This window comes from Solanum lycopersicum, chromosome 12 (assembly GCF_036512215.1).
Source record: "Solanum lycopersicum chromosome 12, SLM_r2.1".
Classification (NCBI taxonomy): domain Eukaryota; kingdom Viridiplantae; phylum Streptophyta; class Magnoliopsida; order Solanales; family Solanaceae; genus Solanum; species Solanum lycopersicum.
The window spans coordinates 1,231,669-1,253,772 of record NC_090811.1 but is presented as its reverse complement, the minus strand read 5'-3'; the positions used below and the strand labels follow the sequence as shown (position 1 = coordinate 1,253,772).

Sequence of the window (22,104 nt, the reverse complement as noted above, 5' to 3'; positions counted from 1 at the left end):
CGCTGATTAAAACAAATACACACTTTATTTCCAATATTTTACTTTGTCTTCCGACCTTCTTCCCCAATATAGTAGCATATGATCTCGAAAAATACTACCTGAATATACATATGTATGGTGATATATGAGTATCTTTAAGTAGTGTTTTTTGAGATCGTAGACAAATATATTTGGGAGATAGGTCTGAAAAAGAAGTGAAATGTTGAGAATGAAATGAGTATTTGTTTTAATCAATGGATGTAGTTAATTTGGGTCGATTTTAGTTAATTTTGATCTGGTGATGGATGGATTTGTAAATTAATTTAAGTAATTATATTGTAATCAATAGATGGTCACCATTTATATAAAAAAATTATTTAAATTATAATCAGTTATAAAAGTGGTCAATATTTGACTCAAATGTGAATGACAAGGAAATTTAGGAGTCAATAAGTGGATGACAAAGACGTTTGGGAGTTAATAGATAGATGAATGGTAGTTTTGTAGTATTTCCAATAGTTTGAGGGTATTCTAGGTCTTTTTTCGATATCATTAAGATGTATTTTGTGTGAATAATTTTCACCATCTATTTGTCCACAACCACCGACCATCACCAATAACCACTTCTTAGTGGCAGAGTCAGAAATTTTATTAAGGGTATCCAAGAATAATGGTATGTAGCTGTCAATATTTTTAAAAAAATTGTGATATTTCGGGTTCAAACCTGAAGCTCCTTCATTCAATAAACACTCATTACCATTGTGCCAAAGACATAACTTTTGTCAAGGGTGTCCAACTATTAAGTGTATATTCTTTAAATATAGAATTTAACATATATATACAACATAATTTTCCTATGACTTGAGCACCCTCGAACTGCCACCTCTGCTTATCACAATAACAATTGATGTGGCCAATATAAATCACCACTATCAGCTATATTTGTCATCACAATCACTTTAACAGCCCTTTACCATATCCAATTATTACCGTCACAGTCACTAAATATTTATCACCTTCATCGTTATAATTATATTCATGGCCACCACTATGAGTGTCACTACATTTATCAAACACACTCACTGTTGCAACCAATCCCTACTAAGTACTACTAACTATCACCTTACTCACAATTAACACCACACCAACTACCACCAACATCACTGTTATCTGTCACACATTCTTCGTACATCATTTATTCTAACACTATATCAATTTCTAACACCAATCCATTTCACCATCACAATCACAACACTATATCAACTTCTAACACCGATCCATTTCACCATCACAATCACCGTCATTACTATCATATCAATCACTACAACACTAAACATCTCCACTGTCATAATTAACACGCACTAACTATCATCAATCACTACACATATTTCAAACACCACCACCAAATACTAGCAATAGCCAACTCCACCTTCCAACCACCATCAATACTATTAACTGTTACCATCACACGTCAGTCACTATAACATCAATCAGCTCCGTCAACATGATTTTTACTATCCACCAATAAATTTTTTTATTAAATTATAATCTTATTCTAAAATTATATATATTTAATGATTCGATATTTGATACTTAGACATATAAGATAAATAGTATCAAATGGGAAATGGAGAAAGCAATAGTATGAAAGGGAGACTCACTGACATAGTCTTCTTTCCACACTTTGATACCTCAAAAACTTCCAAGGGAACTTTTTTTCTGTCACATTGTGACACATACCTAAAAGCTTATAGCTACAAACAGCCTACAAAGGCTATAGTGTTGTGTAGTGCCATAAATACGGGGGAAGAATTATATAATATAGTATTATATATTAATACTACAATAGAGTAGGAACAATAAATTATACAAGTAGTACTATTACTAGTAAAGACTAAACCAGTAGTTTCCCTAGATTGAGCTAACAGTTCAGCAATCTATCACTTTCTATAATCTTCCTTCAAATCTTTTGAGGGACCCTCTTTCTTTCTTTACTGCTTTGAATACTTGAACAGAGTCTCACTGAAAAAAAAAGAGAAAGAAAGATCTGTACCTAAAAAGCTGCTTGATTTACTGTGCTTTTTTCCTTTAGGGTTTCAAGATTTTACTTGGGAATTTGAAGATCTGTTTTAGTTTTGATGTAATTAGTTGGTTCTGTAGTTTCTTTGGAGAAAAGGGTGTTTTCTTGATTTTTTTTCAGTGATCTAGGACAAGTATGAAGGAGCTGACATTGGTGGTGTTTAGTTGTGGAAGTGGGGTTGGATAAGAAATATGTTTGCCTGCTTCTTGGTTTTTGTTTAGGGTGGGGGGTGGGGTGGGGGTGGGGGGTGGCAGACTAGTGCTAAAGTTTTCATCTTTAGCTTTCTTTTAGCTCTTTTATATATAGTTGGGGCTTTTCCTTTTCAACTTTTTTGTGAGTTTGTTGATTTGAGGGAATGAAGGTATCTACTTCTGGCTTCAATTCTCAGCCTGAGGAAGGTGTGTTTTGTTTCTGCCTTGTTAATTTTTGTCATTTTTTGTTTATTGAGCTTGAACTGAAGTATTGTTGTAATGTATGGTGAGTAATTTTATTTTTTTAACTTGGGAGTGAACATTTTTTGATGTTTGATTATGGCAGCAGGGGAGAAGAAAAGCCTGAATTCAGAGCTGTGGCATGCTTGTGCAGGGCCACTGGTCTCTCTTCCACATGTAGGAACCAGAGTTGTGTATTTTCCTCAAGGGCATAGTGAGCAGGTTAGTAGTAGAACTTATATTTTTATGAAATGGGGATGGAGGAATGGAAAATGGAACCAACTGATCTACTAAAATTCCCCGCGGTAGAAATTAGTTTATGCCATAAACTCATAAAGTTAATTAAAGCATAGGTCTTTGACATGGTTGGTAGTAAATTCTTATGTTCTGGTTCTTCATGGTGATGCTCCATTTGAACTGTAAACTTCTTTTTTTTCCTTTCATTTAATGGTGAGCTATGGGTATAAATAACCTATAAGATTTAACTTGTGCCTCATGAGGTATGCTGCTATTTTGTAATTTTGATGTCTGTCTGTTATGCCTTCTGGGGTCTTTGAGCTTGTAGTTGAAGGGGTTAACTATGTTTGCATTTCCAGGAATGTTGTGCTTGTGTATTTTTGTTAGGGTGATGCCCATACGTGTCGGAAGTAGGTGTAGGACATAAATCTTTCTTTCTAAATCTGGAGAACCAAGTAATTCCAGTGGCATTATACATCTTGGCAAACAGAGCCGAGCTATGTTATGGATAAAAACATTATTAAGTTGTTGATACAGTTCTGTTTTATTAATTTGTGAGATTCTTTCATCTAGCTGTTTCCTAGATTTGATCTTGCTCTTGATATAAGTGTGCATTATTTGGAATTAAGATGTTGTTTGGCTAGTTTTCGATGCAACAAAGAATAGAATGATCCATTGGATTCCTACAACTTCTCTTATTTATTGGTGAAATGACGTTGGTTGAAATACTTGGTACTGGTTTTTTAGTTTGTGTAGCTTGTAGACTAGTGGTTGGCACCTTAATCTTTATGAAAGTCTTACAGGTTGCGGCATCCACAAACAAGGAATTAAATGGTCATATCCCTAGCTATCCTGGATTACCACCTCAACTTATTTGTCAGCTACACAATGTGACCATGGATGTAAGTTTTACCCTATTCATTGTCTTTGTTGTGACAATCATATGTTTTGGAGTGTTATCGGTGGGTAGAGATTGAAGAATTTCTAAATTACAGGCAGATGTTGAGACTGATGAAGTATATGCTCAAATGACTCTGCAGCCACTAACTCCAGTATGTTACATTTATCAATTCATTCGTTTTGTTTCAAAATTATTTGTAAGTGTTAATTGACTATTTCTCCATAGCAAGAGCAAAAAGATGTGTGCCTTCTACCAGCTGAACTTGGGACCCCAAGTAAACAACCAAGTAATTATTTCTGCAAAACATTGACTGCAAGCGATACCAGTACCCATGGTGGATTCTCTGTCCCTCGACGTGCTGCAGAAAAAGTTTTCCCTCCTCTGGTAGGTCCCATCAGTTGCACTCATCAGCATTTTTTCCCTTTTTCTTTTTACTTGAGGTTACTTGAGGTGTTTCATGAGCATTGGTTTTTAGTTATCCTGCTTGTGGGTGTTTGACTGACTTAAGTTTTATCTTTCTTTTGTAGGATTACTCGCAACAGCCTCCTGTGCAAGAGTTGATTGGTAAAGATCTTCATGGAAATGAATGGAAGTTCCGGCATATATTTCGCGGTGAGTTTCTTTTCAGAGAGTTGATAGAGTAGTATTACAGTGGAAGGCTTTGTTACAATGTTGTCATGGTGGTTAGTACCTTGATTTAAATTGACTATCTTGGAAGTTCTTAGGGATTTTATATACCTGCATTATTGTATAAAGTTTGAATTTACTACATTGTGGAGGGAAGTTTATGATGCAACCAATATACTTACTGACCTCGGATTCTTTCTAAAAACTAATTCTGAATACCTTGTGTTACCATTCAAAAAAACAAAAACAAATTCTGAATGCCAATTCCCAGCTGTAAAACTGATCTTACTGTGATAAATGCGATGACTACACCAATGGATGAGTGACTCAGTTCCCTGGCCGAATGGACCTTCTGCAGAGTGAGCTAGTGACTATATAATATGTTGTACTGGTGGTTAAAACTCTGTTAACCTTACCAAGAAGCTTCACCCTTTTCATTTAGCTTCTAAAGCACTGAAAATGACACAAAGAAAAAGTTGCATATTGAGAATTTATGTTTATCTCTTAAATTATATGAAGAACCTAGTGCAGTAATGTATGATTGTTTTGACTTAGGTTCTGTTGTCTCTTTCCTCTGACGTGGATTCATTATGGATGCAATCTGATTTTTTTCCTAGTTATTAGCCTTTTATTGTTAGGCAAGAGGTTCTGGATTCTAGTGTTGACAATTTCTAATTGCAGTGCTATGATTTATGAAATTGGACACTAATGATGTAATTCCTCGTACTTAGGCCAACCAAAGAGGCATCTCCTGACGACAGGATGGAGTGTGTTTGTAAGTGCGAAGAGACTTGTTGCAGGCGACTCAGTTATCTTTATCTGGTAGATAAATATTATCCTAGCTATTGCAGTTTCTTTAGAAGTTTCTGTAAACCATTTAAGACTCACAGTTGATGTGTATATGTGTTCATAAATTGTATTTATCTGAGCTGCGGATATGATAGTGACTGTTCTGTTGCTCGTCTTGTATATCCAATGAGGCTGCCGATTGAATAAACTTGTTATTATTTGTCTTTCCTGAAAAGGTGCACATTGAGCAGGTGGTTCTGTGGGGTCTGTTACATTTGCCTATGGTCTTTCCTTCCCTGATATAATGCGCAAACATTTGAAATCTCCACGTTTGTGTTGTATACTTGAGAAAGTTAAATATTTACTGCTCGGATATTTTACAGCCAAGTATAATATTTTAAGTTCATGAAGATTAGGACTGTTTAACAATTTTTACCTATCAGCATGCTTCCTATATTGGGTGATGGGTGCTGATGTACTTCTTGCTTCATTTTGCAATCAATAAACTCTCTTGTTTCACCCTCTCAATTTTTTAGATCAATTTTTTCTACCTTCACAATGTAGGGGTAAGGTTTGTGCAGACCCCACTTGTGGAATTACACTGGATATATTGTTATTATTGTAATTTAATCTGGCTAAATTCTGTCATCTCCCATCAGGAATGAAAATAATCAATTACTTTTGGGGATACGACGTGCCAATCGTCCGCAAACTGTTTTACCTTCCTCGGTATTGTCAAGTGATAGCATGCACATTGGTCTTCTAGCTGCTGCAGCTCATGCAGCTGCAACAAATAGCCGGTTTACAATATTTTTCAATCCAAGGTAAAGGCTGCATTTCTAGTTTACTAATGGACTTAAGTTCACATTGACATTTTATCTTTGCAATTTCAGGGCTTGTCCATCAGAATTTGTCATACCTCTCGCCAAGTATGCTAAAGCAGTGTATCATACGCGAGTTTCTGTTGGCATGAGGTTCCGAATGCTATTTGAAACAGAAGAATCAAGCATCCGTAGGTAGGTATAATCTCCTAGAATTTTTTTGCAAGCATTCCAAATTACAAGGTCAGTTGGAGAATCAAATCTTTTATTGATAAGGAGGGACATTACATTGAAATGGGAGGGGGTGGGCCAGGGGCTAGTACCAATTTCTCAATAGTTATTGGTGTGAAAGTATTTCAAGGCATCTTTGAAAATTATAGCCAATTTCGTCTAAAAATGTTCTTGTTAAAATAAGGGAAATGTTAGGAGAGTAGGAGAGCATAATTTTGGATGGAGCTGCTGTCTAAATTTCTCCTCTTCAAAAAACGTTGTGGTTACTAATCCTGTTTGGAAGAAATGGATATGCTATGTTAAATTAGTTTCAATCTAGGATGATCCGAGTTCCAGAGTTGTTTATGTTTTTTATCAGAAAAGGAAAGAATTAGAGTTGTTTATATTCAGTTTTTCTGCCTTCTACTTTTGCCACAGTTCGTGATAATTTCACAAGAGAAGAAGATAACTCTCTTTTCTGTTTGTCATCCCCTTTTCTCTCTAATTGATACAAATAGTTTAATTATGTGAATATCTTTGGTCTCAGGTATATGGGCACAATTACTGGCATCGGTGATCTAGATCCTGTTCGTTGGCCAAATTCTCATTGGCAGTCTGTAAAGGTTAGTTCATAGCAGGTGGTCATTTAGTACTAAATAATACATTGAAACTATGGCTGCTTAAATCCTTTTAATACTTGAGGATTTCTCATGTGCATGATGTCCATTTTGGTTTAGAATTTCATCTTCGATCCTCTTAATATGCAGGTTGGATGGGATGAATCAACTGCAGGGGAGAGGCAGCCTAGAGTTTCACTGTGGGAAATTGAACCTCTGACAACATTTCCAATGTATCCATCTCCTTTCTCCCTTAGGTTGAAGCGGCCATGGCCACCTGGACTGCCTTCATTTCCTGGTCTGATATATTTTTGCTGTTCTTACCGGGGATATCTGTAATCATCAATTTGATTCAGTTGTAATTTTAACTCTTCACTATCTTCTCATCCATTTAGGTCTATCAAATGGTGATATGACTATGAATTCTCAGCTTCCATGGCTGCATGGTGGCATGGGTGATCAGGGGATACAATCACTTAATTTCCAGGGATTTGGTGTTACTCCATTCATGCAGCCAAGGTTCGATGCTTCTATGCTAGGTTTGCAGCCTGACATTTTGCAAGCAATGGCAGCATTAGATTCTTCTAAGCTTGCAAATCAGCCACTTATGCAGTTCCAACATATCCCTAGTACTTCAGCATCTTCGATTCAGAGCCAGCTTTTGCATCCATCCAATTTGCAACATACTTTCCTCCAAGGCCTCCCGGAGAACCAACTAATATCTCAGGCACAGATGCTGCAGCAGCAATTGCAGTGCCACCAATCTTATAATACTCAGCAGCAACAGTTGCAGCGCCAGCAATTGTATCATGATCAACAACTTCAGGAACCCCATCAAGTACAGCGTCAAGATCAGCAGCAAACCAAGGCTCAATTGTGTTCAGCTACTCAGTCACAGCTTTCTCATTTACAGGTCCTAGGTTCAACGGGTTCTCAACAAACATTTTCTGATTTAGTTGGTCATCATATTAATACATCTAACAACAGTTCCACCATGCAAAGTCTCCTGAGCTCATTTTCCCATAATGGAGCATCCACTTCCCTGAACATGTCTGAGACCAACTCCCTAGTGTCTCCTTCCTCATCATCAAAGCGAATTGCTCTAGAATCTCAGATCCCTTCACAAGCTCCATACATGGTGACACAGGCTGAAGTTATTACAGTGCCTAATACTAAGGTCTCAGATTTTTCCACTTTGTTTTCACCAAATCCTGGCAGACAAGTTTTGGATTATCAAGCTGTAGCAGTTAGCCAAAACAATGCGCTATTTGGAGTTAACGGTATGTCAAACCTGAAGGGTAACAGTCCGGAGAACGGATCTTTACCTGTGCCTTATGCTACCTCTACCTTCACAAGTACAGTGGGTAGCGAGTATCCCGTTAATTCAGACATGACGACATCAAGTTGTGTAGATGAATCAGGTGTCTTGCAGTCCTCAGAAAATGTGGATCAAGCAAACTCACTTACAGAAACCTTTGTTAAGGTGAGTGTAAATTTGCCAGAAAAAATATGGGATCTTTTATTACTGATGATTTTATGGCACATCTTTTTATATTAAAAAAATTGTCTAAAAGTTGGGAATATTTGCCAATAATGTCTTGATTCATGTTTATTGGTTCTGGCAGGTTTACAAATCAGAGTCCTTTGGACGATCACTGGATATCTCCAAATTTAGCAGCTATAATGAGCTGCGAAGTGAGCTTGCTCGCATGTTTGGCCTTGAAGGCCTGTTGGAGGATCCTGAGAGATCAGGCTGGCAGCTTGTATTCGTTGACCGTGAGAATGATGTTCTCCTCCTTGGTGATGACCCCTGGCAGTAAGTACCCAACCACTTGTTTTCTCTGGCAGGCTTGCTCCCACCATTAACATTTTTTGGGTGCGTTGGAGAGGGGGAGGGTGGTTCTATGTAGATTCCACTTCAGTCAAACTATTGTCCTTGCCCAATAGTTCGATATGTGAGGTTCTTGGGATAGTCTTCTGATGTTTCATACAGCCTATGAAAAACAGTTTGAATTGGACCACCTCTAAAACCACTTGGAGGAAAAAGCTACATAGACTGGTGACATATCCAGTAACTTCGTCAACGGAGAGACTTGTAGTCGCTTCCTCTTTAGTTTACACTTCTGAACTTCCACGATTATTAGTTTCTGCTCCTCTTTACACATTATGAGCAGCTTTTGGTCAAGTGAAAACTGATTGTAGTTTCCACTTAATACACAACCGATTGCATTGCTCAGTTACTTGAAGATGTCAACTCTTATCATTTTATATCATCATATTTCCCACTTGCACATTTTCAAGTATGCTTATTTTACTAGATACACTGACAATGTAGATTTATTTTTGAACCGTTACTCTGTTGATGCCATTGCGTATTTGTTAAACATTCTAGTTATTACATTTTAAACTACTATCTATCTTGCTGCAGTGAGTTTGTGAACAGTGTTTGGTACATCAAGATACTCTCTCCACTTGAAGTGCAGCAGATGGGCAAACAGGGCCTCGACCTACCAAGTGCTGGCAAAACGCAGAGGATCACTAGCAATGGCAATGGCTGCGATGATTTCATGAACCGGAACCATTCGTGTAATATTATGAATGGGATCCCCCTGGGATCACTTGAGTACTAATTTATGTTGCTTGGACACTCAAAATGTTATTGCACCCGTGTTGGATCGTACACTACTTTTGGAGGATAAGACACACTCGTTGGCAATTTTGACGAGTTTGAGCAACATAAACTACTAATGAACAAGAACAACCAAGTGACCCCTAAGGTAAATGTACCATGTAGTTGCTGGTATCAGCAATTCTTTGTACCTTGTTCTATCAAAATGTTATTTTTTGTCATGCATTTCTTCTACCTAAAAAAAAATGAGGTCAAATCTCATTTAAACCTTGTAAACCAGATAATTTTCAATGTAATTATTTAATGTTGTATTGTTGTTATTCCTGTGGAACAACTTCAAGAGACAACTGTACAATAGTGTTACTAGCTGAAGCAATGTCTTTTCTACCTATTGTATTTAAGAATAGACTGATTACTTATCACTTGCAAGTTGTTGTGTCAAATTTTAAGACTGGTGAACTTTATTTTGTTAGTGCATAATATCTCTTGGTCTTAGTTTGTTTGTTTTACTTTTTTTTTCACTTCGCTTAAATAAAGAAAGTTGTTTTAGTTTTTTTGACAACTCTTTAGTTTAATATTACACGATTAAAGAACATTTTGAATAATACTAAAATTATCGAGAGATTTAAGCTTTATATACTGACAAAGCAGATCCACGATGTAAGCTATACGTTCAACGGAACTCAATAGCTTTGGTGTTGACCCTTTTATCTGTTATATATTTCACTAAATATGTATAAATATTAAATCTTGAATCTAGTGGTTATTAGCACTCGAGGTCACTAAAACAAAATCCCGAATTCATAAAGTTCAAATCTTGAAAATCCGTTCCAAAACAATTCATTTGCTACCTAACTTTTTCACCACTCAGTGATAAACCACACCTAAGCTTCTTTCTGATCTACAAAGCTAAACAAGACTGGTAGTTGCACCTGTTCTGTTCACCCTAGTGAATTTTGTAGAAACATATTCACATTTTGTTCCTCTCAATGCATACAAGGTTGCATTGTTGTTTAAGAGACAAAAGATAACAATGGAGAACCATAAGACCATGCCCCCCTCCCTTGTTTCGGGGAATCAGTTTTTTGTCACTTGATTAATTTGTATCATATGCTTTTATATTTTAAGATCTGTTTATTCAAAAAGAAAAAAAAAATTGATAATTTTTTTTAAAAAAAATATATAAGCCTAATTGAATGAAAACAATTAGTTGAGTAACTTATTATGAAAATAATTTTTCATTGAGATTTTTCTTTTTACTTAGATGATCATTTTAGATATTAATTCCTTTATCGCACGATATAAGAGAATTCTTTATTTTGTTACATTATTGAGATAATGATGCATTGTCGTGCTAATTAATTCTATTTTACGCGGCCCAAACATATATAGAAAGACGAAGAACTGATAAAATTGTGTGATAATCTTATTATGAAGTCGATAAATTATATGCTTTTTAATTGAATCATAAGGATATGTCAGAACAATCGATCATAAAGACCTGATAGAACAATCGATCAGACGACGGTTCTCGTAATCTTACTAGGGTTAAAAAGGGTATTTGCTGTGTGGTCATTTATAAAAAAAGACTAGTGATTATTTTTAATTTTCTTTTAGCCAAACTCCATACCATAGGTTATTTAATTTTAGCATGTATAACATGTCCCTCACACCCTATAAGCCTTTCCTCTTGTGTTGTCTTTTATCTACCCTACTTAAATAAATACATAGTGTAGCTTTAGATAATTCCAAGAAAAAAGAAGTTATTTGCTATCATAAGAATTTATCGGTACTCGATATTTACATCAAATTAACGAATTCAAAACATTTTTCATTAATGCATGCATCATTTAATCGTATAGTTATACTTAAATATTTATAACAATAATAAACACTCAGTGTGAATAAATATCGACCAATGGATAAAAAAGAACAAAAAGGACTTTGCATAGAGATGAAGAAGAAATCATCCACACACCCTGCTAGAAAACAATAGCTTTGTTCACATTATAACATAACCATACTCTATATTGACACAGCTTGCACGCACGCACTTCGACTATTCGACTATTCTACGGGATACATATGATCACCTCAATCCGATACTGGATAACTCTATCCACCTAGTCGATCTTGACGAGAGGGGAATTAATCACCTAGCGCGCTTTTTCGTCTATAGATTAGGCCATATATACCTCTAGCTTGCCAAATTTCAAGACTAGTATATATACATGATGAGTTAAAAGTGGCATTGCATCTAAACAAAACCATTTGTATTTCATTCATTCAACTAAAAATGTCTGCTTCAAGACTTGTTTCACTTTCAAGAAAGATTATTAAACCTTCTTCACCAACTCCACTTTCACATAGAATTCACAAGCTCTCACTTATGGATCAAATGGGGACTCACTCCTATATGGCAGCTTTGATATTCTACCCGAAACAGAACACAACGACAAGCATGCCAGAACCAACGAAGATATCTCGAGTTCTAGAAAAATCCCTTTCCAAAGTCCTAACGTCATACTATCCGTTTGCTGGACAAGTAAGAGACAACTCCTTTGTCGAATGTAATGACATAGGGGCCGATCTATCCCAAGTCCGAATTGATTGTCCAATGTCTAGTATCTTTGATCACCCTCGTACTTACATCGATAATCTAGTACTTCCTTTTGATCCTTGGTTCCCATCAACGGACAGTTTAGTCGCAGCTAAGCTTTGTCATTTTGAATGTGGTGGCGTAGCGCTTGGTGTATGCCTTTCACACAAGGTTAGTGATGGTTACAGTTTGGGTAAATTCTTAAAGGACTGGTCCATGGTAGCGCGCGATTCAGAAGCAAAACTATCTCTTCTGTTTAATGGATCATCAATATTTAAACCATCAAACTCTTCATCATTTCAAGTAGTTGCTGATCCTCCTTTATACAAAAATGAATCAAAAAGGTTTCATTTTTCAGCCTCCAACTTAAAATCTCTCAAGTCCTTGATTAGTTCAGCTGATTCCGCAACTCAAATCTGTCCTACGACAGTAGAAGCAATCACTGCATTCATATACAGATGTGTTAGTACACCACAATCGTTGCTGATACAAGCAGTAGATCAACGCGGAACAAGTAATGATGCACTAGTTCCAGCAGACTTAACCGGGAATGCTATTCTTCCTTTCGTTGTATCAGCAACGAATAAGGAAGAGATGAATTTGGAAAGACTAGTTAGTGAGCTTAGAAAAGGTAAAGAGAAGATACAAGATATGCTAAAATACATTGAATCAGAAGAGTTTCTATGTTCAAAGGTATCTGATATAGCTAGAGAACTAAACAAACGAACCTCAAACAACGATATTCCTATGTATAGATTTAGTAGTTTAAGGAGATTCCCATCAAATGACATAAATTTTGGATGGGGGAGGCCAAGACAAGTTGATATTTCTACTTTTCCAATCAATATGTTCATTTTGATGGATAACCAAAATGGGGACGGAGTTGAAGTGATCGCAAGCTTGCAAGACGGAGAGTTGTCTGCATTAGAAAGAAATGATGATTTTCTTCAGTTTGCTTCTCCATGCTTAGGATTCTAAGACGCGAAGGAGGCAAACGCGTTACCTTTAAACCCCTCAAATACGATAACAACACGAGTGATTTCTGATCCCAAAATAAGCAGAACAAAAAGAGTTCTTGTAATGAATAGTATGTCTGTTTGATTGATTTCTATTGAAGTACTATCGCCAGAAATTTTGTGCTTCTTCATCTGTGATCTTTCTTCTGTTCTGTTTATGTCTTTCGATTGACGTTAGCTTCATTCGTCCAAACCTTTCTATAACAGTAATCCTTTATAACTACTACATTTTACAATAACATCCATGTTTTCTTTGTGTATCAAACGCTCTCTATACTAACATTTCATGACCATAGCTACAAAAAATGAAATCGGAATCAGATGATTGTCGTTATAGAGAGATTTGACTCGATCTTTGCCTATCTTGGCAAACTTTTCCATTCATCTTAAACTACATCCTTGTACTTTTTCCTTATTTCTGTTTCTTACCAACTTATTTCCTTCTTTACGATAAGTGTAGCATTTCAAAGTGGAAAAAAAAGCTCCAACGTGTCATCGAATTTTTAGAAATGACTCAGTCATGCATTCCGTTAATAATTGGCCATAAAAAAGTTTTAAGTACCCATCCAGGAGGCATTAGGCCAACTAAATTATTTATTCATTGAGTGCTCTATGTTAATTTTATACAAATACCGTTAATGAAAATATCAATTTCTACATAGATATATATATTCCGTAACGAAGTTAATGAGTGCTCGAGCACCCGACGGACACCATGTGGGTCCGCCTATATAGAAGTGCACATTAGTATCACTCTTCACTAACAACTCAAATAACCAGTTTCGAGAAACCAGTCTACACGTGTGCTAAACAACCTCCCCACCCACCCACGCACCTTCACTAGTGGCGGAGCTGTGAGTATAGGATTTTCACCAATGAAATTCATTATCAACAATATATATAAACAAAAAAAAAAGAATTTAACCTCGTATATACATAATGATTTTTTATCACCCCATACGCTCCCATACTTACTTTCGAATAATTTAGTCCGCGAATCGAACGACGGGAGTCTTAGACCTAAGGGGTATTTTAGTCATTTTCTCATACTACACCAAAAAATCTTCCCCCTATCTTATAAAGTCCTTTTAGTTTACACTTTCATCCTTGGATTTGGTTTTTGAGTGTTTCTTGAAAACCTTATCTCTTCAACACTCGCTCAAATTCTTCCTTCCTTCCTCTGCATAAACCCTAACAAAAACCCTAGCAAAACAATGGCTTTTCTCCCTTGTCCATTGAGATATAGCAAAATGAACAGTCTTTTTCTACTGAGGAAGTCTTCATCTTCACTAACATCAAAAAGGGTGTCCATTAATTCCATTTCTCATATCTTCAGTGACAAATTTAGTCCCAGAAATGCCCTTCGAGTACCTCAAGTTCAAAGCTTTACCACTTCTTTAACAGTATCAGCACCACCAATGAACAGGGTTGATGGTAAATTTGGGTATAGTGTTAAGGGATTTCATGGGGGTGGTTGTTGTTTGCAGGCTGCAACAGCGACGGCAATGGCGATGGTGGAATTAGAAGAGGATTGTGAAGAAGGGCTTGAGATTTCGAAACTTGGGATTTCTGAGGAAATTGTTTCAGCTTTGGCACAAAGGGGGATTACTAGTCTTTTTCCAATTCAGGTGTTTTAAACTGTTATGATTTTTTATTTGTTTTTAAAAAAGACTGCAGTTTTAGCTACTAATTTTGCTATATTTGTGTATAGAAAGGGTAATTTAGACTTACTTGGAGGTTCTCTGCATATATGTGATTTGCATTTGAGAAAAAGAAAAGCATATTGACTCTTGTTTTTATGTATAAATTGTGTGTTTGAAAGAAAAATAGTAATTTAAGCTTGAAGGAGGTTCTCTGTAGTGCCTTGTTTTGCTATCAGACCATACTAATAGTTGTAGTATTGCTCTTGTAGTTTCTTTTACTATGTGCTAGTTCTTGTATTTTCTATTATCGTATTATTTTGTTGTGTTACTATCTGTTGTTTTAGTTACTATCTTACTTTTTTCTACTGCTTTGGACTACTTTTTGTTCGGCGTATCTATCAGAAACGACCTCATAAGTTCCGTGGATACGCTCTGCACTTCCTAGACCTCAGTTTGTGTGATTATATTGGTATGTTGTTGTTGTTAAGCACTTTTCCGAATTTGGAATCCAATTCCAAGTTGGATTATCTTATAACCAAATACTAATTTTGAAATAAAGTGAATAATTCTCATGGCCAAACAACCCCTTGTAAAGAACGTTGAGATGTGTCAGGTGTGGAAGATCCTTTCTTACTTATTTTGTCAATTGTTTGGGGTGAGCTTTCTTTTTGTGTTTTGGTCTTAGATGCTTTGATTAATATGTTGTTTTGGGCCTCCCCCGAATAAAGGAAGAGAGATCTAAATCTTCGTTCTTCTAATAGACATATTTTCATTTGGTTTTAGTTTTGGTTTCTGATCAAAACTGAAAGTATATGAAAAGTTTCTGATTCAAGATGGATTATTTTTCTTTTGGGTTGTATCAGAGAGCTGTTTTGGAACCAGCAATGCAGGGGTCAGACATGATTGGCCGAGCTAGAACTGGAACTGGAAAGACACTTGCTTTTGGCATTCCTATCATGGATAAGATCATTCGCTTCAACAGAAAAAAGGGGTTTGTTCACTCTGCTTTCTTTGTGAGGTTTATTTAATAATAGGTCTATGTGGTACAACATTCAGTTTCTAAAAGAAGAAGAAGAAAAAGATATGGTAGCAACATAAAATATCATCTTGTCTTAAGCTTGACAAAGAATTATTGAGAGAAAATGATCAAAATGGTCCCTTATCTTTGGTAGTAGTTTCAAAATAGTTCTATAAGTAATAATGCAGGGTTTTGATCCTTTAAATACAAGCAGCGGTGAGCACTTCGGTCTCGGTGTTTACCAAATTTTGATTGTTAAATTTCATCAGAACAGTGAATTATTTTTCTAACCAGAAATAGCAGAAATTTCTGTCGAACTTTCAAAAATCTCAACATAAAAACCTACACCAGATACAAATTGCACCAAATTCTTGAAATAGACAAAATATAACGGACTACACAATTTATACTTCTAAATGTGAGTTCTAAATATTTTCTACTTTCATTGTTTCAGTAAAATTTAACAATCAGAGTTTGGTTAATATCCAACAAAGACAAAAAAATGCTCTCTTTTCTGATAAGGAAAAAAAAACTGCTCGTGATACCTAAAGGACTATTTAAAACTTACTACCAAAGATAAGGGACCATTTTTGTCATTTTCTCGAGTTATTGATGACTGTTAGATTCTGCTTATCTGTTGATAATGTTAAATTTGTTATAACTGAATTAATATTTTGGTTGTTTTAAACGATACAGACGGGGAAGAAACCCTTTAGCATTGATCTTGGCTCCCACTAGAGAACTTGCGCGCCAGGTGGACAAGGAATTTTATGAGTCTGCTCCTATTCTGGATACTCTGTGTGTTTATGGTGGGGTTCCCATTTCACGCCAAATGAGTACTCTTGACAGGGGAACAGACATTGTTGTCGGGACACCTGGTCGTATCATTGATTTGCTGAAGAGAGGGTCATTAAATTTATCAGATATCCAGTTTGTTGTTCTAGATGAAGCTGATCAGATGCTTAATGTGGGGTTCGCAGAGGATGTTGAAACCATTCTAGAAAATATTAGGCAGAAACATCAGACAATGATGTTTTCAGCCACGATGCCAAGTTGGATATTGAAACTTACCAAGAAGTTCTTGAAGAAACCAATTCACGTTGATCTTGTGAGGCCACTATTCTAAATTACTGTCTTATTTTTGTTGAGTACCCTAGAGGTTTTCTATGCTCAATGATTACGACTAATTGTGTGTGCAGGTAGGAGACTCTGACCAGAAATTAGCTGATGGCATTTCTTTGTATTCAATTGCTTGTGAGATGCGTCAGAAACCGGCAGTTCTTGGACCCTTAATATCGGTATGAATCTATACCCTGATAGCTTGTTTGGCCAAGCTTCTCCAAGCCCAATGCGCTGTGCTTTTTTTCACCCCTAAATTGAGGGTGTTTGGCCAAGCTTTAGCAGTTTCATAGAAACTGGAAAAAGTAGCTTCTACCCAAAAGTACTTATTTGAAGAGCATGCACTTTTGTCATTAAAAAAAGTAGAACATGCACTTTTGAAAAAATACACTTAGCGGTCTCTTTGTTCGAAGACAAGTTATTCTAAGATTAGTTATGCCGACATTATTTCTTATCGACTGTTTGGTTTGTGCTGTTAAAAATAGCATACATTGCATAATTGCATAAGCAGTACTGAATAGGGTGCATTAGTATCAGAATTGCACTGGTATTGTTAATGTCATAGTTTACTTTGTACAAGAATAGTACTGAAGTAGTGTATAAGTAATACTGATATCATTTGTATTAGACTTAAAGGAAATCATGGAAACACACAAACACACTATAACCCTACTTTTTAGGCACACTATCTCTCCCCCTTGGGAGTAAGCCTATAATTTGCAACCAAACATTGTACTAAAACTTTATACCAACATTTGTTCTACCTAATACACCCTACCGACCGACCGCATAGAGAAGCACTTTTTAAAAGCTTAGACAAACACCAATTGCTGCTCAAAAGTGCTTTGCAAATTGATTAGTCAAAAACAAACTGTTTCTCACTAGAAGTACTCTCCAAAATAAGTTGAATTTAGAAGTTTGGCCAAACAAGCTTTAAGTCTCTTATCAGTTCTACTTCTTGTCTATCCTATTGATCCAGGGTCGTATATGTTGCCTCCCACCATAAGGATTAAAATGACTTCTTGTTCTTTTTCCCAAAATTTTTTTAAGTCTGAGCATATATTTATTCTTCAGGAGCATGCAAAAGGAGGCAAATGTATTGTCTTCACTCAAACAAAGCGTGATGCTGATAGGCTGGCAGGTGCAATGCAAAGAACTTTGAGGTGTGAAGCTTTGCATGGAGATATCTCACAAAGCCAGAGGGAGAGAACTCTATCTGGTTTCCGACAAGGTCAATTTAATGTATTGGTGGCCACCGATGTTGCTGCCCGAGGACTTGATGTACCTAATGTTGATCTGGTTGGTCTTTCATGCTTTATTTGCCTAATTATTTAACCATGTTTAAAGCATTTCTTGTTCCTTGTCTTCCCTTCTCTTTCCACTTCATGAAAAGAAAAACCGGGGAGGGAAGATAAGCCTATAAATCTGTATTAGGTACTAAGAAATAGTTACGACTACATACGTCACCTGAGGTAGCAGTTACTATAACATAGATTCACATGTTTAGGGAATCTTAGAAAGTGTAGGACACAAAATTTTAGCGAAATTATGATAAACATATAAGCAGTACCATATAGATTCTTGGGAATTTTAGGATTATCTGGAGAGCATTGTATATGGAAACGAATTTCACACCAATTACAGAGTCATTTTTTAACACCCTTTCAGAAACAAACAAACCCCTTTCAGGATAAGTAAATATTTATCAGTAAGAGAAATATGCACCAAGAGGCACTAAAATGGCATTACAATAGTTGCATGTCTAGTGAGCTTTAAAGGCTGTACAAGGCCTAGTCTGCATTCTTAATCGGGTGATTATTCAATGACAATAAGAAAAAAATGTTTTTTATGAAGTTATCATAAAAGAACGAGAAGAAATGTGTTTATGCTTGAAGTTTTTGTGTCTTCTTTAATTGCAGTTTGCTTTTCTTCTTTTGCTTTCTTAAGTTAAAGTAGAGATATTGGTGCTCAGGTGATACATTACGAACTTCCGAATAATTCAGAGATCTTTGTTCATCGATCTGGTCGAACTGGACGTGCTGGTAAGAAAGGAAGTGCCATTCTCATGCATTCCTCAAAACAGCATAGGGATGTAAAAGGTATTGAACATGATGCCGGATGCAGATTTACAGAGGTAAGGATGCTTAAGCCTTGCAGTTTTTCTTTTTAATCCTCACTTGGATTTGTTGTCATTTTCACACATATGGAGATAGGAGAGTGCAATAGATGCATGTTCCTATGCTCGTGTCTGGTAATCATATAATGATTTGGTTCTAGGGTGTTGTTTAGTTTGAGGTGTAAGCCAATATAAACTTGGTATGCAAATCGGTATTACTTTATACCATGTTTGGTTTCCAGTTTTAAAATCCATATTCCACCTTCTATCCAATATAAAATAATATATAAATTCCCGTACAATTTAAGCCCATATTAGTTACACCGTGTTTGGTTTCTGGTATTATAATCTGCATAAGTTGTGACAATCTTTGGTATTTCTAATTTTCTTGAATTGCTGAAGTCGAAGACGAGCCTGTTACCGTATCTTGAACTGAAAGTCATTTGGGTTTTGGGCTGACATATTTTTCAGTTCCTCGATACTCACATCTAATAGTTCTTGATGGTTGATCTCCTAAATTCAAATCTTAAATATGGAAAATTCGCTAGCTGGTAGTGACCGGACTTCTCTCCTTTATAATGCTGACAGTTTTTCCCTGTTCTTTCTTGCCATGCTACTCTGATATACAGAATTGTTGTTCTCATCAAATTATCTTTTTGCATGTACTTGCTGAAAAAAGCTCCCAACAATTAAAGTAGAGGCTGGAGCAGTAGAAATGTATAGTGAAATGGGAAAAGATGATGGCCGCTTTGGTTCCTCTGGAGGAGGCACTATGCGTAGTCGATCTAGTGATTTTGGTGGAGGCCGTTCTGGTGGCTATGGAAATAAGAGCAGCAAGTTTGGTCGAGAAGTCTCTTCATCTTCTGTTCGAACAGGTGGATATAGCGCAACTGGTTCAGGAAGATCAAGAGGTGGCTTTAGCGGACCTAGCTCAGGCCGCTCAGGAAAGTTTGGTGGTGGTTCAGGAGACACACGAGGCTCAAAACGTTTGGGTGGTTTCCGCAACTTTGGTGGTTTTGGAAGCTCCAAAAGTTCAAATCGATCGAATAATTTTGCAGAAGAGTTTGATTCAGGCCGTTCTAGAAGATTCGGAGATTCAGATCATGATCGAAACAACCGTTCAAGCCGTTTTGATGTCTTCGGAGATGACAATGATAGTGGTGAATGGTGATCAGAGTTGGAGGAGAACTATTTCTAACTCTGTTGCAAGGCAAGTTTCATTCTCTCTATAACAACATATTTTCCGATAATTTTTTGGCTGCTATACGAAAAATGATGTCAAATCTCTCTATAACAACATATTTTCCGATATCTTTTTGGCTGCTATACAAAAAATGATGTTATACTGAGCATATAATATAACACAACATGAAATATTGGTTCCACAAAAAACATGATTGTTATGGTGAAATGTTATAAGAGGTCTGAAAGTATATTTCTGGTCTGATGAATATCATGCTGCCTCCATTATTGGAGGCTTCTAAGGTTATAACTGAAGGATTATATTCTCACATAATGGCTTTGGTTTTGGTTCAGGAGGTGTGGCCACTCAATAGATGATGGTGAAGATGAAACTCCGATATGTGAAGTGTGTATGTTTATTACCAGGTGCTGTAGAGTAGCAGCAGCTGCAGATGGTGATGCTACGACTCGTTACAGTAGAAAATAACACTTCAACATCCACTTGGTCTCCAAAGGTACCTACACGCTATATGTAACCGATAGCTACCAAGTTCTCACCATTGCTGGCGTTATGTTTCTTCGCTGTATGCTTGAAATAAATATTTTTTTTGCAAGAGATCATATTGGTACTTGCTAGTGATAGTGGTTGTAATGTTCAAGAGATCATATTGGTACTTGCTAGTGATAGTGGTTGTAATGTTCAGTATAAATTTTGAACAGACCTTGATCTTATTATTTAACCAGTTTATGAGGATGTATTCAATTTGTTGAATCAAACAGGTGAAAAGGCTTATATTGAAAGTATATTGTTTTTCTTTTGCACTTGTAAATAGTGATTCTTCTGAATATCATGTCTATCAGTGTTTTAAAAGGTGGGGGCGCGAGTCAAGTCGTGACGTTTTTTTACTTGGCATAGGATGAGGCATGAGCCTCGAGACATAGACATGAGCGTAAGCTTCCATGAATCTTAAAATTTTTAGTTTCAAATTATAAAAACACATAATAGTTTGAAATAATTTAAAACATTATTAAGGAAATTCACAGAAAATTAAACTTCAGACATAATCATACAATTATAAATGATGTAATAATACATAAATATGCTATTTAACTTGGCTTCATTTCATGTTTATGCTCTCAAATTTTGGGTACTCGAGCATATGAGAATCGACAAAATTCGTGTTTACCTGCTTTGGAGTTCGTCTGAAGTTGAAAATACAAAAAATCTATGGACTATATAGCACACGAAAATCAATAAAATATGTGACTACTTGTTTTAAAGCTCGTTTGAACTTGAAAATGCTCTCGTTTCTCCCAAAGGATGAACTAGGTATATTGCTAAGGTCTTAACGGACGTCCATGAAAAATTTCGATTGTTTCAAAAATTGCGGTTCACAAAAAATCAATGAGCTATAACACATGAAAACCGGTAAAACCTGCGATTACCTACCTTGAAGCTCGTTCGAACTTGAAAATGTCCTCATTTTCTCTGTGGGATACACTGTTACATTGCTAATGTCTTCACGGGCATCCACGAAAAATTTCAGTTATTTTGTTTTTGAGAATTTCGGATCACAAAAAATTTATGGGTTATAGCTCACGAAAATCAATAAATTTTGCATTTATTTGCTTTGAAACTCTTTTAAACTTAAAAATATCTCTTTTTCCTGTGGGACGAACTAGTACATTGCTAAGGTCTTGACAAACATTGATTAAAAAATTTGGTTATTTTGTTTTAAAAAATCTGGATCACAAAAAATTCATGGACAATAGTACATGAAAATCGATAAAATCTGCATTGACCTGCTTTGAAGCTCGTTTGAATTTGAAAATGCATCTGTTTTCCCCGCGGTATGAACTATGTACATTGCTAAGGTCTTAATGCACGTCCATAAATTTTTTTGCTCATTTTATTTCAAAAATTTTTGATCACAAAAATTCATAGACTATGCGTTTATCTACTTTGGAGCTCGTATAAACTTAAAAATGTTCTCATTTTCCCCGCGGGACGAACTAGGTACATTGCGAATGTATTAACGGACGTCTATGAAAATTTTCGACCATTTCAATTCGGAAAATCTGGATACGTA

At 36.1% G+C, this 22,104-nt stretch overlaps 3 protein-coding genes across 4 annotated transcripts; all 3 read left to right on the top strand.

Annotated features, from left to right (window-relative positions):
• Positions 1-1,845: 1,845 nt before the first annotated feature.
• ARF6A (auxin response factor 6a) lies at positions 1,846-9,641 on the top strand. Of its 2 annotated transcripts, none has more exons than XM_069292643.1 (14): positions 1,846-2,457; positions 2,600-2,712; positions 3,531-3,629; positions 3,723-3,779; positions 3,854-4,012; positions 4,156-4,240; positions 4,987-5,077; positions 5,704-5,868; positions 5,938-6,060; positions 6,623-6,698; positions 6,843-6,990; positions 7,088-8,175; positions 8,318-8,508; positions 9,121-9,641. In XM_069292643.1, the coding sequence occupies exons 1-14, from the start codon at positions 2,415-2,417 to the stop codon at positions 9,320-9,322; spliced, it is 2,640 nt and encodes an 879-aa protein (XP_069148744.1). In that variant the 5' UTR covers positions 1,846-2,414; the 3' UTR covers positions 9,323-9,641. The 2 variants fall into 2 exon arrangements, with proteins under 2 accessions (XP_069148744.1, XP_069148743.1); XM_069292642.1 differs by having other exon boundaries at positions 1,982-2,457; positions 2,597-2,712.
• Positions 9,642-11,617: 1,976 nt separating this feature from the next.
• On the top strand, positions 11,618-12,898 carry ASAT1 (acylsugar acyltransferase 1). Its single transcript, NM_001329403.1, is given in 1 exon segment — positions 11,618-12,898. A coding segment is annotated over 1 exon segment (1,281 nt).
• Positions 12,899-13,866: 968 nt separating this feature from the next.
• On the top strand, positions 13,867-20,791 carry LOC101259710 (DEAD-box ATP-dependent RNA helicase 53, mitochondrial). Its single transcript, XM_004251507.5, has 8 exons — positions 13,867-14,564; positions 15,443-15,570; positions 16,294-16,705; positions 16,797-16,895; positions 17,791-18,015; positions 18,689-18,850; positions 19,512-20,042; positions 20,369-20,791. Exons 1-7 carry the CDS (start codon positions 14,151-14,153, stop codon positions 20,001-20,003), a joined length of 1,932 nt encoding a protein of 643 aa, XP_004251555.1. The 5' UTR covers positions 13,867-14,150; the 3' UTR covers positions 20,004-20,042; positions 20,369-20,791.
• The last annotated feature ends 1,313 nt before the right edge of the window (positions 20,792-22,104 follow it).